Below are 15,667 nucleotides of genomic sequence, written 5' to 3'. Positions count from 1 at the left end.
ACAAACAAACGAACCAAAAACAAAACAATTTATCAAACAGTAAAACAGATTTGACCAAAAAACACTGTGGTTACAGACGACATCCTCCAAAGCTTCTTCCCAATTAACTAATCACACACCTGCTTTCAATGAGAGGATCATGAGATGCCAGTGATGTGTTCAAGTGATGCTCCAAAAAAATGGGAAATTATAAAAGCTGCTAGAAATGGCTAACAAGTGATTTCCGGGTTCCTGCAGATCCTTAAAAAGTCTTAAAAGGCATTTAATTCATTAATCTAAAAATACAGCCTTTAAATGTATTAAATCAATCATTCAAAAGTCTTAAATGCTAAGGAATAGTAAGAAATATGTTTTTTTGACATGCACTGTAAATTGTAAACATGTAAAATGTGCAACTGAAACTACTGAAAATTTACAAAACGCCTCTCATAGTAACGTAATGCAACAACACATCATACATCAACCACATGCAGTGAAATGACAATGAATGAATGATAAAGCTGCAAAAGAACTCAAAAGGTCAGCATGGTGAACATGATACAGTGGTTCTTAATCTTTCTCCCATAAGGTCACTTAACATGAACTTAAACATGAATACAGTTTATTACAGCATATGTAACATGACAACACTTTAAGCTTTAATGTGACTTGGCACAATGTTTTAAGGTTGCAAAGTTAAAGCTCCTGCAGAGGATCACTTGGTTAAAAAATGTACAGACAATACAAAAGAACAACAGACAAAACAAAACAAAAGAAGTGAAGATTTTAAGCTTTTAACTGCGCTGTCTTGCCTGTTGTGCTCCATTGGCGGAGTTTATTCAGTTGCCATGGTGATTGCTCACATGTAATGACCTTCAGTTACATTTTAACATGTGGTAACTTCTAATGAAGACTGTAGTGTTGTCACAGTACTGGAATGTCTAACTTAAATACAATACCTTGAAAAATATCAATAGTCAATACAGTCTTCGACAACACAGGGAAAATTACCATTTAGAGCATAATTATTGATTTTTTTAATGAAAAGTTTAAATATAACAACGGCAAAACATGATGACTTCTCGTGGTTAGCAGCACAGAACAGCAGACCAACTATAGTTATCAATAAGAGAGCGAGAAGGTTTAGACGGTCCCACAGTGTCAAAACCGCAGAAAATGAATAGTGATTTAGGATTGATATATAATGATAAAACAATATTTTTAACACTAACACTAGAAGACTCCTGAGCAATCTCCATAATAAGCTGCTAAAATCAGAGATGTGACTTAAATCACAGAGAAAGGCTCGTAAGTGGACAGTGAGTTGAAAACTTGTCTTCTCTCTAAAAATAAAACCCCAGTGGATCAAATTGGTTTAAATTTTACCATTTTGTATGCAAAAAGTAAAGAATAACCTGGAAATACATGTTAAACAGATAAAGCTCTTATCCAAATTTGCAAAGAAAAAAATGTCTTGAACTGTTAAACACTACAGATACTGAACAGTGAACATAAATGGTGACGTACTTCGTAATAAACATGCAAATTCTGCAATAATGCCAGTCCTTGTAATGAAGGATTCGTAGTTGTGTTTGACGCATCCAAAGAGCTTTTAACTTCCTGTATGATTTCCACCTTGTAGTTCAGTCTTTTGACCACTAGGTCACGCACAAGCACAGTCACATTAGAGCAACAAAGCTTCAGTCCAAGTATTTGTATCAACATCTCCTCTTGGATTTGGAGAGTGAAATAGCATTTAAATGAGGTATAAGACCAGAGCTTGTGAGATACCGTTGAGTTTAATTTAATATATGAGGGAAGAGCCTTCATACTTAGCAGTTAAGATGAATGAATCTTAGTCTAGGTAGTACAAAGAACAAGTTGAAAAAGACCACAGACAGGTTAAATTACTAGAAGGTATCTATTCGTTGCAGCGGGGATGTGCTCCCAGCCACCAGCTTCTCTCCTCTGAATATTTTCTGGGCAGGAAATGTCTGTGACGGCATTATATGGCGTGACATGACAAACTCCACTGAAGGCAGACACGTTTTCTTTTCTTGTCCATAGAGGGCGTCTACCCTTCAGGAGACTTATTTGTTTAGGAGGGTGTACTCCTGAAGGATGGAGAGTTTTTAAACAAAAAAGTGCCTCTCGTTCTCTTTTTATACTCTAATGAGTAAATTTAAAGCCCAAATTTCTCAATTACAGGATGTGAATTTCTTCTTAAAATGCAAAGTCTCAAAACAAATATTGCCCACTCCCAAAGTACCGCTTTATCTTCAGTTATCATCCCTAGAATCAGTTTTTTTCTGTGACTTCCGATCCCCGTCTCCACTTCCTGCTCCTCCTCAATTAGACAGGAAGTCTATGGAAGCCCGCACGGAGCGGTTAGACATGACGTCAACGGCTGTGACTTTGATCTCCGTGTCTCCAAACTGCATGGTCGCTCTGATCTCTCTTCTCTCCGGGCCTACTCCTCCCACTGCTCCTCCCACTGCCCCCGGTGACGGTAATGGTTCCGGTAAGTCCAAAGTTATCGTCCCGCATTTCCTGACTCCGGGATCGGAGATGTACGTGACGTCGTCCGTCGCGCTGCAGTAGATGTTGATGATGATCTTCCGCTGGCCCAGACGAGCAGGCGTGTAGCTCCGCCTCACGACCTCGCCCAGGGCCACCGACTGGTCCACGCAGACGAAGCGGTCGAGGATGTCGGTGCACCACTCGCGACCGTCTTTGATGAGGAGTTTGTCACGAGGGTGGCGTCCCTCTACGAACCGGTTCAAGACACCAACGCCATAGATCAGGGGGCATCGCCGCACTCTGACCTGGGAGACAGAGGTTGTTAGAACGTGTCAAAGAGCTGCTCCCTTACTTACAGGTGTTTTCTGAGCACTTACCACAGTGGGATCCAGACCGAAGAGCACGGCACCTTTCAGTATGGTCAGTCCAACATCATGGGGGATGATGATGCGACATGTACGCCCCAGCGCTCTCTGGACGGCTTTCTGTAGCATGGGCGACTCTGCAAAACCACCAACCAGAAAGAGAAAACGCACACCGCGCACCTCCGGCTTTGCCATCAGTTCCTCTGTCAGCCAGAGAAAAGGAAGAAACAGGGAAGATCTTTCAAATAATTTCACTTTATGGAGAGTATGACATGAATTTCTGTGTACTTGTACTGGATGTTTCATATTTCCACTCTTTGTCATATGATGATCCAACAAAAGCCAACAAAGCCAAATGCTACAAAACCAGTCCCTGCTGGAATGTGGTTGATTTAAAACAGACACTCCATTTTTCTGCTCTTTCTTAGCAAGGCTTAAATAACAAACCACCATTTAGATTCACACTGTCCAGGAGGAGCTCACTCAGTGGACAGTTTTGGCAACGTGTCCTCCTGTGAGGTCAGGGGTTTGGGCAGTGTGGGAGAGCCAAAACCATAGACTGTATAAAAATAAGGGACACAGCCACCATGATGTCACCAATTGGTTTGAGGACCCATGGTGACTGTATTTGGATGAGAGGGTGCAGCTGTGGAGAAGCGAGGGGTGGATCTATCCGAGAGCCCGAGGTGTGACCCCTTACAGACAGCCTGTGTCTCAAAGTAGCTTTCCTCTTAACCATGCTTAACTTTAATGCTGTTCACACAGGAGACATTACAAATAACCCACAAGAAAATACAAAGTAGTCACCTGCCAGTATTTTGCTATTTTGCTTCACTTGCAGCACTGTGAAGTTGAACAGTTGCAACAGTTGTTCACTGAAGTGTTTTGCTCACCAGCAGGGATGCAAATTCAAGAAAACTACCTATTGACCCAGAGGAGCGTCTGGCACTTTGTCTGACTAAAGTTATTGTATAGGCTACCATAAGCTGTTTTATTGAGTTTTCTTTTAGCAAAATGCTCCCAGATAATTTGTATTCCCTCTGGTAAACAGGCGCACATTGTATATATTGAGGGCTTTTACTGTGAAAAGTAAGAAAGCAAGGAGTGGATTTGGCATTTGCTGCTTTATAAAGAAGTAATAAAGTTTGCTGCCTTGGTTCTGATTATGGAGCCACTTCTAAAATCTTCTTTAATTAGCACAACATGATTGGATAATGTCTTTATTTGAGGTGCAAAACTAAAAAATATTGATTGTTCTGAGAAGAAATTTAGTTTTTTAACTGTACAATACTGGCATTCTGTGTGAAAGCATTCATGACGGATGCGTGATATAAAAATTGACCCCTGCCTGCAGAGTTGTCGTGAATGTTGAAATTAGCTATAGAGACCAAAAGCATTTTTGTACCAGGCTGTTAACATGTTTATTTCTGCTGTAAAGTTGGATATTTTAACATGAGGGTCTATGAGGACTGAGTGCCTTCTGGAGTTAGTCAAGGAACTGCATTTTTCTGCACTTCCCTGTTGGCTTCATTTTTCAGAGTCAGTGGTTGCTGCTTGGTCACAACAAACCCCGTGTCTGCTGCTCTAGTCTGTAAACGTGTCTTTGTGTGTTTCTCACCAATGTGTTTCACAATATTGGCGATGGTGGGCTGGAAGAGCTCGTTCATGGCTTCCTGTGTCAGCCGCAGCATACCTTGAGATGACCACTTCACTATGTTCATACTGACACACACAGGCAGAGGAGGAGAGTTTACATCTTTAATGTTACAAACAAATTGATCCATTTTATAATTAAACTGCTCACACTCACTTGCTCCTCCTCAGGGCGGCCTCAACACTCTGCCCTCTGTGTCTCTTGTAATAGTCGATGAAAGAAAAGGGCAGGGAGATGTTGAGGGCGTTGGCCCTGCCCGGCGCCGCCGTCCGTTTCCTTGCCTCAAATGCGATGGTGAGGTCCACCCAGGCTGCTGGCCGCTTGGCTTTGAAGCTCTGGATGAAGTCCTCACCGAAGATCTGGCACAGCATGGCTTCGAAGGCCAGGTCTACACCCACAGCACCGTACGGACCACCTGGAAGAAAAACTACAGCTTTGGAAAACTGTTTCTGTGTGTGTATTTCAGCAGATTGTAGAGTTGTGTACCTGAAGCTTTGTAGAGCTCTTTAAGTGTTCCCTGTGGCTGCTCGATCTGATGAACTGTCAGGTCAACTGTTCCTCCTCCGCAGTCTGCAACAATATACCTGTCACCTACACAAAGAGAGTGCACAATTTTAATACTTGCAGTGTCCTCGGAATGCTAGGCTTTTTTTTAATAAAATCTGTTATTTTGATAAACTTGCTATCAGTTTGATTTCAGGGCCAGGAAATATTTCAGTCAGTATTGTAAGAACATGTTTCTCCTAAATCTGCAGGAGGAAATTGTGGACGATCGGTCTTCATTTTTGTGGAATGTCTAAATGTCATGTTTCCAGTGTGTGTGTGTGTGTGTGTGTGTGTGTGTGTGCGTGCGTGCGTGCGTGCGTGCATGTGTGTGTGTGCGTGTACGTGAGTGTGTGATTCGCCTGAAACTCTTCAACCAGCCTCTGAAACATAAACAACCTCCAGGCATCTGGGATTGCTGCTCTCCCTCTGCGAGCGTGTGTGTTTACGATATGCTCAGCGATACGAGCTAGTTTCGGCTTAGTTTCGCCGAGTTCAGCTGACCACACCCCAACCACGCATTACTGAGTGAGAAAGACAAAAAGTCTGAGCAACAAAAAATGAAGAGGAAATTTTTTTAAAAAAAGGGTCCGACAGAAGAGGAGGACCATAAACCAGAGTTTCTACTTCTTTGGTTTATTTACAGTGCAGATGCAGTGTCCCATGGGCTGGGTCCTTCCTGTGTGCATGTGCGTACGTGTGTGTGTGTGTGTGTGTGTGTGTGTGTGGACAGGAAAGGGAGCAGAAGGGGTGGGTAGGGACGCGTGGCTCCTCAGATTGTCATGGCTCAACAGAGAAAAAAGGTTGTGAGTAAAAACCACAGAAATGTGTGAGTTTGATTATCCCTCAGATCTTGAAACCAGGAAAAAAAATGGACAATGTGGGCTGTACATTTCGTGAGTAACAGCTGTGTTTGGTAGTGTAGAGTGACAGACTGGTTGTTGGACCTTTAAAACATATTAGCATTTTATTTTTTATCATATTACAACCCCATTCTTGTTAAACTCAAACTTTTTTTGACATTCTGACTTTGTTCTTGTAACATTTAGTCTTGTTCTTGCTCAAAATATTGGGACTTATTCTCAAAATCTCAATTCCCATGTTATAGTAGACAGTGGGTGACAACAACAACCACGCTGAACTAGAGAAGAACACAGTGAAAGCAGTAAATAAAGCTGAGGGTTGGTAGAAATAACAGGGTAGATGTGTCTGCTTCTCTTTGTCAGCCAGAGAGGGTTAAAAGTCAAAATCATCAATATCTCCAACATGTGGGGTCTCTCTTTCTCTCTCTCTCTCTCTCTCTCTCTCACACACACACACACACACACACACACACACATTCACACACATTCACACACATTCACACAGAGTCTTACCAGTCTGCAGCTCTGACCACAGCTCTCCAGTTCCACTCTCCACCAGGAAGGTCCTGCTGTGTCTGGATCGCCTCAACTGCTCCCTCGCTGCAACAAACATTAAACATACTTCAGTATTTATGTGTTTGATATTGACATTAAATCTCTGTTGTACATGCACAAAGCATTTATGTCATTGTGTCAATGGTTAAATGTTAAAAAATGGTTAAGTTCTCCAGTTCTCCAGGGGCATAGCAAAGATCTCTGGGTCCCAGGGGCACAAGTTGGAGTTCTTGGCCCCTTGAAATATTGCACTGCCCCCCCTTATCTAAACATAACAATTGAACAAGAATTTTTATGGACTCTCTCCAGCTGTGGGCCCAGAGAGTAATCACTACCTTTCACCTCAATGCACCAGCAGTCACGCATTGTTTTAGTAATTCTGTTTAAACATATTGTGTGATCAGATGCTTAGGTTTATGTTTAATGAATGCTCAATGCCGAAAAAAAAATTTAAAGGACTAATGTTTTCTTTATTACATATAGTAAGATTTAGACAAGTTTCACAACCAGTGAGGTCATGACATTTACCCACTGAATAGTCTTTCAATTTAATTCAAACAAGAGAAACACACCAAAACGAGAGTCTGAATATTTTTGCATGACAGAAGCAATTTGTTGGAAACACTCTCAAATTTCAGCTTTCTCTTCGCTCTCGACATGTTAACTGCCTGACTGGCAGGTTAAGAGGACAGAAGATGGATGGAGGCCAACAAAAACAGAACATGCTCAAATGCAGCTGACAGAAATACAAAACACCTGACAGCCCGTTTGACAGAGCAGATACGCTCATATGCCTCCATAAATGCAAGTGAGCCCATAAAATGAGACATAATGGATTTAAGGTGCAAAATAACTGCAGATCAAAGAAGTGAAAGGAGGATGTTAGATGTAAGAATTTTCTCTCTCGCTTTTAAAAACCCAAACTCTCTGACAGGGTTGTTGTCCTGATGTAAAAGGGTGTGAGTGTGTTGTAACAGGTTTGACAGTCTGGAGTGAAGTGTTTGTATAATTTAGGTAGCAGTGGTTTTTATCATGTTCCCTCAAACCCCATGAGGACTACACACCACGATAATTAGAATAAGAGAAAAAGTAAAATAGATTTGTGGATAAGGAAAAGAAAAAAACAAAGAAAGAAAAACAATGACTACACTGTCTTGAAAGCAAATACTCATTCAGTTGTTTTAAGACTGGATGACGCAGGGGGTAATGTATGTGCCTCTGTGTGTGTGCGTCTATGTGTGCGTGTGTGCCTCTGTATGGGGGTGATGGATAAATTGCAAGTCTGGAAACCATTTACATGAAACAGCAGAAAAGAAAATGTATGTGTGTATTTGTGTGTGTGTGTGTGTGTGTGTGTGTGTGTGTGTGTGCTAATAATTCCCCTGTGCTATCTTTGGAGACGAAATGAGGTGGAATAAAAGCTAAAGATAGTAAAAAAACACAATCGTGATGCCAAGTGTGTGTGTTTCTAAGTGTGTAAATACCATAATGTCTGTTTGCGCTGTGTTTTGTGTGTCTGCAGAGACCTTGCAGAGTGTACGGCCTGGCAAAAGAAAGTTAGAGGGGGGAGGAAATGCTCAAACGACAGAGGGAAAAGAAAAAGAAAAATAGATGTGAGTGAAGGAGAGGGAGAATGACAGGCCGGGAGGGGGTGAGATCATAGTCTCCCTGCACCTTGTTCCAATTACAATATCCTGTGTATAGTGTGTGTCGTTGTGCGTGTAAATGTTCTTTGTGTGTGTGTGTGTGTGTGTGTGTGTGTGTGTGTCACTGACTGCATATGTATAAGTGGGCTTGTGCAGGGGATTTTGGACAGCATGTTCGTTCGCTGAATTATGCATCAGTCTCCTGTTTCCCCAGCCTGAAATCTCTCTTTGTTCCTTTGCTGTGTTTTAGTAGCATTTTCCTGTAACTGTTGCAAACACAAATGTTGTCAATGCAGCTTTAATGTAGAGTTGTGACAATATTACAGAATTGTTTCCACTGAGGTAAAAGTTATACCTTTTTTTTAAGAAGTCACTTTTATACACTCCAATAAGCTTTTTGATCCACATGCTATGAGGCTGCAAAGCGATAGGAGTTGCAGGCTGTGGAAGTATTTTACTCCACTGTAAATTCCCATCGCAGTATTTTTATAGCAACATTAGGTCAAATGACTACTTATAATATTAAAGTTTCTCTCCTGGCATTTGATTAAACACCAAAAACTCATGGGCCCAATAAGCCACTACTTGGCAAAAAAGCTCTGACAACCTGCCATGCACCAAATGACAGATGACATACAGAGTGAAGCATATAGCACCTATTGACTCAGATCTATTGATCTCATGATGCTCGAGAGTGCAGACCAAAACATAGCTGAAAAGTGTGTTAATACGGAACTTACATTATTTGGATGGCCAGAACCCAACATCAAATGAAATCTAATTTTGCTTTGCATCTTCTTGATGTGCAATAGGGAACTGTCCACTTACACATGCACCAAATCAACTCTATAATGTAACACATTATATATCACTGATGTGTTTACAGCTTGTAGCCACTGAATGCTATAAAGTGCTGTAGGAAAAGCAAGTCAGAGGCTCAAATCAGACACTTCCCCATTGCACTTATGAACTTAACTTTGTGCTACAGTTATTGAACCAGAATCTAATTTAAAGAACAGATTGTTGTATATGTTTTTTTTTGTTGTTTTTTTTTTGACAAAGCCCACCTTCAGTTGCACATACAACAACATTTTAAGGATTTTTTAAAACAACCATATGTTTGTATCTTTGACTTTTCATGAAGGAACCAGATATTTTGTAACACAGCTTTTTATCTTCTGACTTAGTGATTTAACCAGAAGAGTTTCATGCAATTGTGCTCTCACTGACAGACACCTAATATTGTCTATGCAGAAAATCAACCCCGGATGCCCAAAATACATTTCTCACTTCACAATAATAGATTAAAAAGCAATATTGCCACAAAATACATTGAAGATATAGAACACCTCATAAAAAAACACATTTTTTATATAAAAAGTAGTTTATCCACTCCAAATAATAAATATGGGGTCTACAAAGCACTGTGTAACTGAGTACACCCCGCACTCCACGCACACTACACACTACACACACACACACACACACACACACACACACACACACACACACACAAACACACACACACACACACACACACAACTGCAAAGTCATCTGAGGAAAAACCACAAGTAGTATCTCAAGTCAGATCTCTTTCTTTCACACACGCGCACACACACAAATACAGTTTGTCTTTTGCATAAAACCACAATCCCCAAGTGAAATCCAACAACAACATTTCCAGGAACACTGTGTGGTTTTATGCTTGTGCTAATGACAACGTCTACAAGAAGACACACATACACAAAAAAAGTACACACAGACGGACCCACACGGCCTCTTCACTACCTTGTCTGAAGCTGGAGTCGAAGGGCCGGGACCCCTCTGGATCTAAACCATTTGTGATTGGCTGCAAGCTCAGGTCAAGCACCTGATGGAGGCGGAGCTTGCGACAGTAAATGGATGCTGCTTCGGGTTCCAGAGCAATGAGAAGCTGCTCAGGACAGTCAGGAGACACCAGACCAGCCTGGAGGACAACAGACCAACAGGGAGGAAGAGAAAATTTTACAAGCAGAATTTCATTATTCTGCAGTGCTCATAATGGTATTGAGACATTTGGGGGCTGAAGAAGAGAACGGAAAACAGTTAGACATGCTAGCTGTGAAAAAAGCAGTTCACAGACATCCGTCATGCTTTTAGACATGTATGTAGAAACAGCTTGGTGTGTTTATACATGTACTAAGTGCCATTAGGAGGGCAGAGCTGGTATATAAGCATTAGCCTTGATGTATTGGGTGTAAAGTTGAGTGGCTAGAATGATGTGTGTGTGTGTGTGTGTGTGTGTGTGTGCAGGGCGGGGGTCTGGACACCACTTCCTGTGTTTGTACGCCGGTCTCCCTCATTGTTCACTTGTGATGACATCATCACCAGCAGGAAGCACACACACCCCGACAGCCTCGGGTCGGGAGCCAGCGCAGGGCGTGTGTGCGTATATGTCAGGGTTACATTTGAGTATGTATGCATTAGACTATTAATGTATGAACCCAGGTGAGTGAGGGGCAGATCAGAGATAACGCTGAGTGCGTGTGTGTGTGTGAAAAAATTAAACAGAGAGAGAACGATGATAGCATGACATTTAAAGTAAGTTGGTTGACACAGTTTTTCCCATGCACTACTGCATATGTACCACGCAAGTACATACATGGGTCAGTCTATTCTCATTGATGTGTATTGTGATAGGCCCCCCTGAATTCCTGTCCATGTACACACACTTCCTACAAGTCATTGTGACACATACAGTGTGCGAGTGTTGGTGGGAAGACACACAGGCGGGATAAAGGCAAAAGTGCAGCGTGATGATCTCTGTGTGTGAGAGTGTATGTGTGTAGATATTCCATGGGAACATTAATCAGTGAGCCTTTACCTCATGCTTACTTTGCCTTTCTTTCCATCTCAGTGTTGTTCTTCCTCTCTCTGTCTCTCTCTCACACACACACACACACACACATAGATGTTACTTAGATGTAACCCTTTGTGTTCCTACCAGGTATGCAGCCTCTCTCATGAACTGTTTGGCAGGTTGTCTCCACACAGCAGGGACGGTGATTACCCATCTGATCTCCTCTCCCTCCAGCACTGATGATGACTGGTCCTTCACCTCCTGAAACAGAATCAGTACAACACCTTCTTTTGTAAAACACTCGAGATGTGAGCTTGAGTCAAAGCAAAGCACCTCATGAGCTACAGCGCAGCATATATTTAAAGTCAGCTCTCCTTTAGCTTGTGAAGTAAAGGTTTACACATACAAACCTGCTCTAAATAAACCACACACATACAGTATATTTAAACAGTGTACAAACATGTCCACAATCGTGAGGCACCATACTGCATTCATAAACCGTGGCTTTAAAGTGCACCTTTAAGGCATGTTCCCTGAAGAAGTGCAAGGCATGAGCAAACACCTCGATGGCTCTGACCCTCCGACCGTTGACCGCCTCAAGCTCGGTCTCCATGGTGAGGTCCTGCAGCAAGAACAAGTAATCTTTCTGATGCTTAAAGTTTTAAATGGGATACCCTAGTATTTATGTATACCAGGGACAGATTTTAAATGACTGAATGTCAAAAACTGAAGCAGAAGAGGCAAGCTATCTTGATTTTTAATCCCTAATTTAGTTAAAGCTTAAAAAACATTTGATCCTACACTTCCTACTATGCAACTGGATCTAGATGTGTAAAATTAGTCTGGATGTATTATGTATCGATGACCTTCTGCCCATATATTCCACCTTTCTTATCTGATTTTCCTGATCTCTCTTACACTCGTGCTGTGGATCTTCATCTTGAACTTATCAAAGTAGAGCCAGTGTCGGGCCTCCTCTGGGTCCAGGTCATGGTAAAAGTCCCGTGCCGCAAACCCAAAACTGTGGAACCGCAGATCAGGAGTCAGCAGCAGGCATGTTGGACTCTTCTGATTGGCCACCCCGGGGTCCCCACCCTCCCAGCGCCTGAATGGATTAGAGGAAAAAGGTTGAATCAGGTCAAGGGTAGAAGAAAAATAGAGTAGAATTAAAGACAACATACGCACAGACTCTTACTTCATCATGTGGATGGCTTCTGCATCCTGTGTGAAGCTGAACGCGTAGCCACTGGAGGTCGTCCCAAAGTCGATTGCCACCACAACTGAGAACGGACAGGACATCCTGGGTCTGACCTCCACCCTCTGAGAGAGACAGGGCAATGAGTCTGAGTTGTAGCTGGTACTGATGGGAGAAGAACTACCCATAGCTCAAATCACTGCTGTGCCTAAGTACCAACTCACAGAGCTGCAAACATGGCTGCAGACTCTCAGAGAAAGCATGGGTGGGATTTAAAAAAAATGCTTCTCACATTTCAGCAGTAACTAGTTTCTATGAGTGGAAACAGTGTAGAATTTGCAAGTTGGCTTGGAGATCTCCTCTCCTCGACTCCTTTAGTGCCAAACTGTGGATATTTCTTCACCGCAGAATGTAGTCTTTATTGGGCACCTACTTTACGTTTACACTTCACTTTAAACTCAGAGTTAAGTGTTATTATAAACCACTAATAACAGTGAGAAGTGGATGTGGGTTTACAGGTTGTGTTTAGGAGCGCTATATCAAGAAAATAAGTAAGTGGAAAGGGTGTGTAGGAGTGTCTGTGGTGAATGTGTGTGTGTGTGTGTGTGTGTGTGTGTGTGTCTCTGTGTCTGTGTCTGTGTGCATAGTTACCGGTGAGGGTAAGGGAGTGATGGGTGTGATGCTGCAGTCATTCCTAGCAGTGGCAGGCGATGAAGGGGTTGATAAATTATCACCTGGGAGTTAATGGAGAAGACAGGACAGAGAAATGTAACGATCTGCAGCAGTGGCTAAGTATTAAAATCTCATTATAAAAATGTTTCAGCATTGGAAATGCGCCACACGTACTCCACTGGAAAACAGATGGAAAAGCCAAAAATGTGTGTGTGTTTAAAGCGATATGCAGCCATGTGAAAACTCCCTTATCACAAGGAAAGAGCCGTTTATGGCCTGTCATCAGCTGCTAACATGCAGACAAAACCTTATTTCTCATGCACTTGACTTGAAGCTCTCTAGGTTGGATATTTATTATGAACTGGAATGACTGGAATGTCACTGGAATGTGATGTGAGTAATATTCCCGAGTGGGAGAGGGACATGGAAAGGTCAGCATGTTCATGCTCCAAATGATAAAGAAGGAAAGAGAAGTGAGTCATTTTGACCAAGTTGCCATGGTAATGAAACATAAACTGTACAGTACTGTATCTGTGTCTCACCGGGTATCTGCAAGCTCTCCGCGTCTGGCTGCACCACGTAAGCCATCTTTACAGGAGCCAGGATCTACGGAGAAACACAAACACGATGCATATATAATAACTTATGAAGAACTCTCTGCTTTATGGCTTCCACATGAAATAAATATAGTGCACTAGTGAATAGGGAGCAATTTTGGACACCCCAAAGATATTCTTCGGCCAAAGAGGAAGTAAAAAAGACACACCCAACTGTCACAGCACATTTGAACTTCTAGCTCCAAACTACTACAACTGCTCAGGAGCCAGTGACGGGTTGCGTTGGGTCAGTTCCTTGGGGAAGCTTTCTAGTGTACGTTCATGGATCAGAATGCTATGTGGCTATGATGTGCATCAACTGCCTGTCTGTATTAAACAAACAAGAAAATATGTAGACAAGTGAGAGAAACTGTTAACAGTAACTTGATGAATGATTTGCACAGCTTTCATTCACATTTATACTATCATAAGAGCAAATGTGACAAGAGAAAAAGATATGGAGTGTATCTACTATTCAACCATACATATGAGTGTGTGTGTATGCAGTCGTGGGTACCTAGTGTGTTTGTGCGTTGTCTTGCAGCGCTGCTGGGAATCACTGGATCAGTGTGTGATCTGAGCTAAGGGAAAACTAAACAGACAAGTGCAATCAAACAAAGCTGTGTTTGTTTAAATCGCTTTCTGTTGAGTGTATGTGTGTGTGTGTGTGTGTGTGTGTGTGCTTGAGAAAGTGAGAGAAAGAAAGAAACCCTAAGTTAGTTTGACATCCTTTCTTTGCGTACATGCATGCAACATCTGTGTGCATTTATTCAAGCATTTGCCTGAAACATCTGAATGTGCATGCATGCATCCCTGGCTTTTCGTTCCCAGCGTCTGTCCTCGCTATTTGATGATAAAACCAGAGAGGATGCAACTCCACGTCTCTGCACTGCTTCATCTCTCCTGCACACACTTTTCTTTTTCCTCTTTCATCTCTTTAAGATCAGTGTGCCGTGGACAATTTACATCCCTCCTTGCCCCTGAACTCTTTTCTTCTCTCTCTTTCTCAGACACACGACTCAGATCAAGCAGGGGATCAGCAGAACAAGCAACTTGGACTCCCCTGAGACGGTGCATTACGGGCACATTGTGCAACACGCTCCACTTTTATGCACCATTAACAGTAGAGCTCTCAAACTTTGAAGTATACGGTAGATTTACTGGAGAGACGGGCATTATTTGCGTGTAACAGAGACATTAATGCAAAAATACTAAGATTATGCAAGTTAACAGTTGAGAGACTAAAGGACAACTCAAAGGACTGCAGACAATACAGGTTTTTACAGATGCCTTCTGCACAAAACTGCTTCTAAAAAGTGCATTAATACTCCCTTTTTTTAATGTTAACTCACCTCTTTGTATGCTGTTGCAACACTATGCCCTTGTCCTCTTTTGCCTCTGCAAAAATATTCCAAACTCCGCAGTCTGAAGTTTGGACCTTGTCTCCTGGGAGGACGATGGAGAGAGGAGCAGCAGGAAACTGACTGGATACAATAGGATGCTCTCTAGAAATCCCTTGTTCAGAATGTAAGACTTCCCAGCTGACTTGCAGGTAGTTTTCCCAAAACTGGAATCACGACAAGTCATGGATGGAGAAACGAATTGCAGCTTAAAGAGAATTTGTCGAGTTTTCTCGTCTTCTTTTGAGAAAATCTACACTTTTCCTAATGAGTTGGATTTGTAGTTCTGTCTCTCTGCAGCCGAACTCGCCGCCTCTCCGCTCTGCATAGGAATGTCAGAGAAAAGTGGTGACACACACACACACATACACACACGCGAGTTGCAGGAGTGGGAGGGCTGTGACAGCACATATGGGGGGAATGCTGGGGGATTTACCTCACTGGGAAAATGTGTGTTGGAGACTGAGGGTGGAGTATTCCTGAACAGGCAGTGAATCCCAGTTAAGTCATCTTGCCCTCTCTATCCCCTCCCACTCCTCCATATCTATCCTTCCTCTGTTTAATTATCACTTCCTGTCTTCCTCTTTGTTTCTCTTTTCATCTTTATGTCTCTTCTCTCTGTGGCTTTCTTTGAATTGCTTTTCGTTCTTTGTCTGCTTCTACTTCTTTCTTTTTAGCCTTTTACTTTTCTTGTTAATGCTCCTGTGACCTTTTCATAACCTTTATGCACACTTTCTAACTTTGTGGACAAAAGCAGGAAGCAGCCAGGTGTGTTCAGTCAACCTAAAACAAACAATAAAATTCACTCCACTGCTCCATTTTTCATTAATGCAGATGTTT

General features: G+C 42.2%; 1 protein-coding gene across 1 annotated transcript; it reads right to left on the bottom strand.

The window, feature by feature from the left end:
• Positions 1-14: 14 nt before the first annotated feature.
• On the bottom strand, positions 15-15,308 carry hspa12b (heat shock protein family A (Hsp70) member 12B). Its single transcript, XM_042512191.2, has 14 exons — positions 14,780-15,308; positions 13,374-13,437; positions 12,811-12,893; positions 12,160-12,284; positions 11,883-12,069; positions 11,482-11,586; positions 11,109-11,225; positions 9,914-10,091; positions 6,438-6,524; positions 5,005-5,109; positions 4,675-4,933; positions 4,483-4,586; positions 2,877-3,067; positions 15-2,804 (listed from the first exon to the last, which is right to left on the bottom strand). Exons 2-14 carry the CDS (start codon positions 13,417-13,419, stop codon positions 2,328-2,330), a joined length of 2,064 nt encoding a protein of 687 aa, XP_042368125.2. The 5' UTR covers positions 13,420-13,437; positions 14,780-15,308; the 3' UTR covers positions 15-2,327.
• Between the last annotated feature and the right edge of the window lie 359 nt (positions 15,309-15,667).

This window comes from Plectropomus leopardus, chromosome 23, assembly GCF_026936395.1.
Source record: "Plectropomus leopardus strain MGB_pleo_1.0 chromosome 23, ASM2693639v1, whole genome shotgun sequence".
NCBI classification, from domain to species: Eukaryota; Metazoa; Chordata; class Actinopteri; order Perciformes; family Serranidae; genus Plectropomus; species Plectropomus leopardus.
The sequence above is the reverse complement of the archived record's forward strand: the minus strand, read 5'-3'. Positions and strand labels throughout refer to the sequence as shown.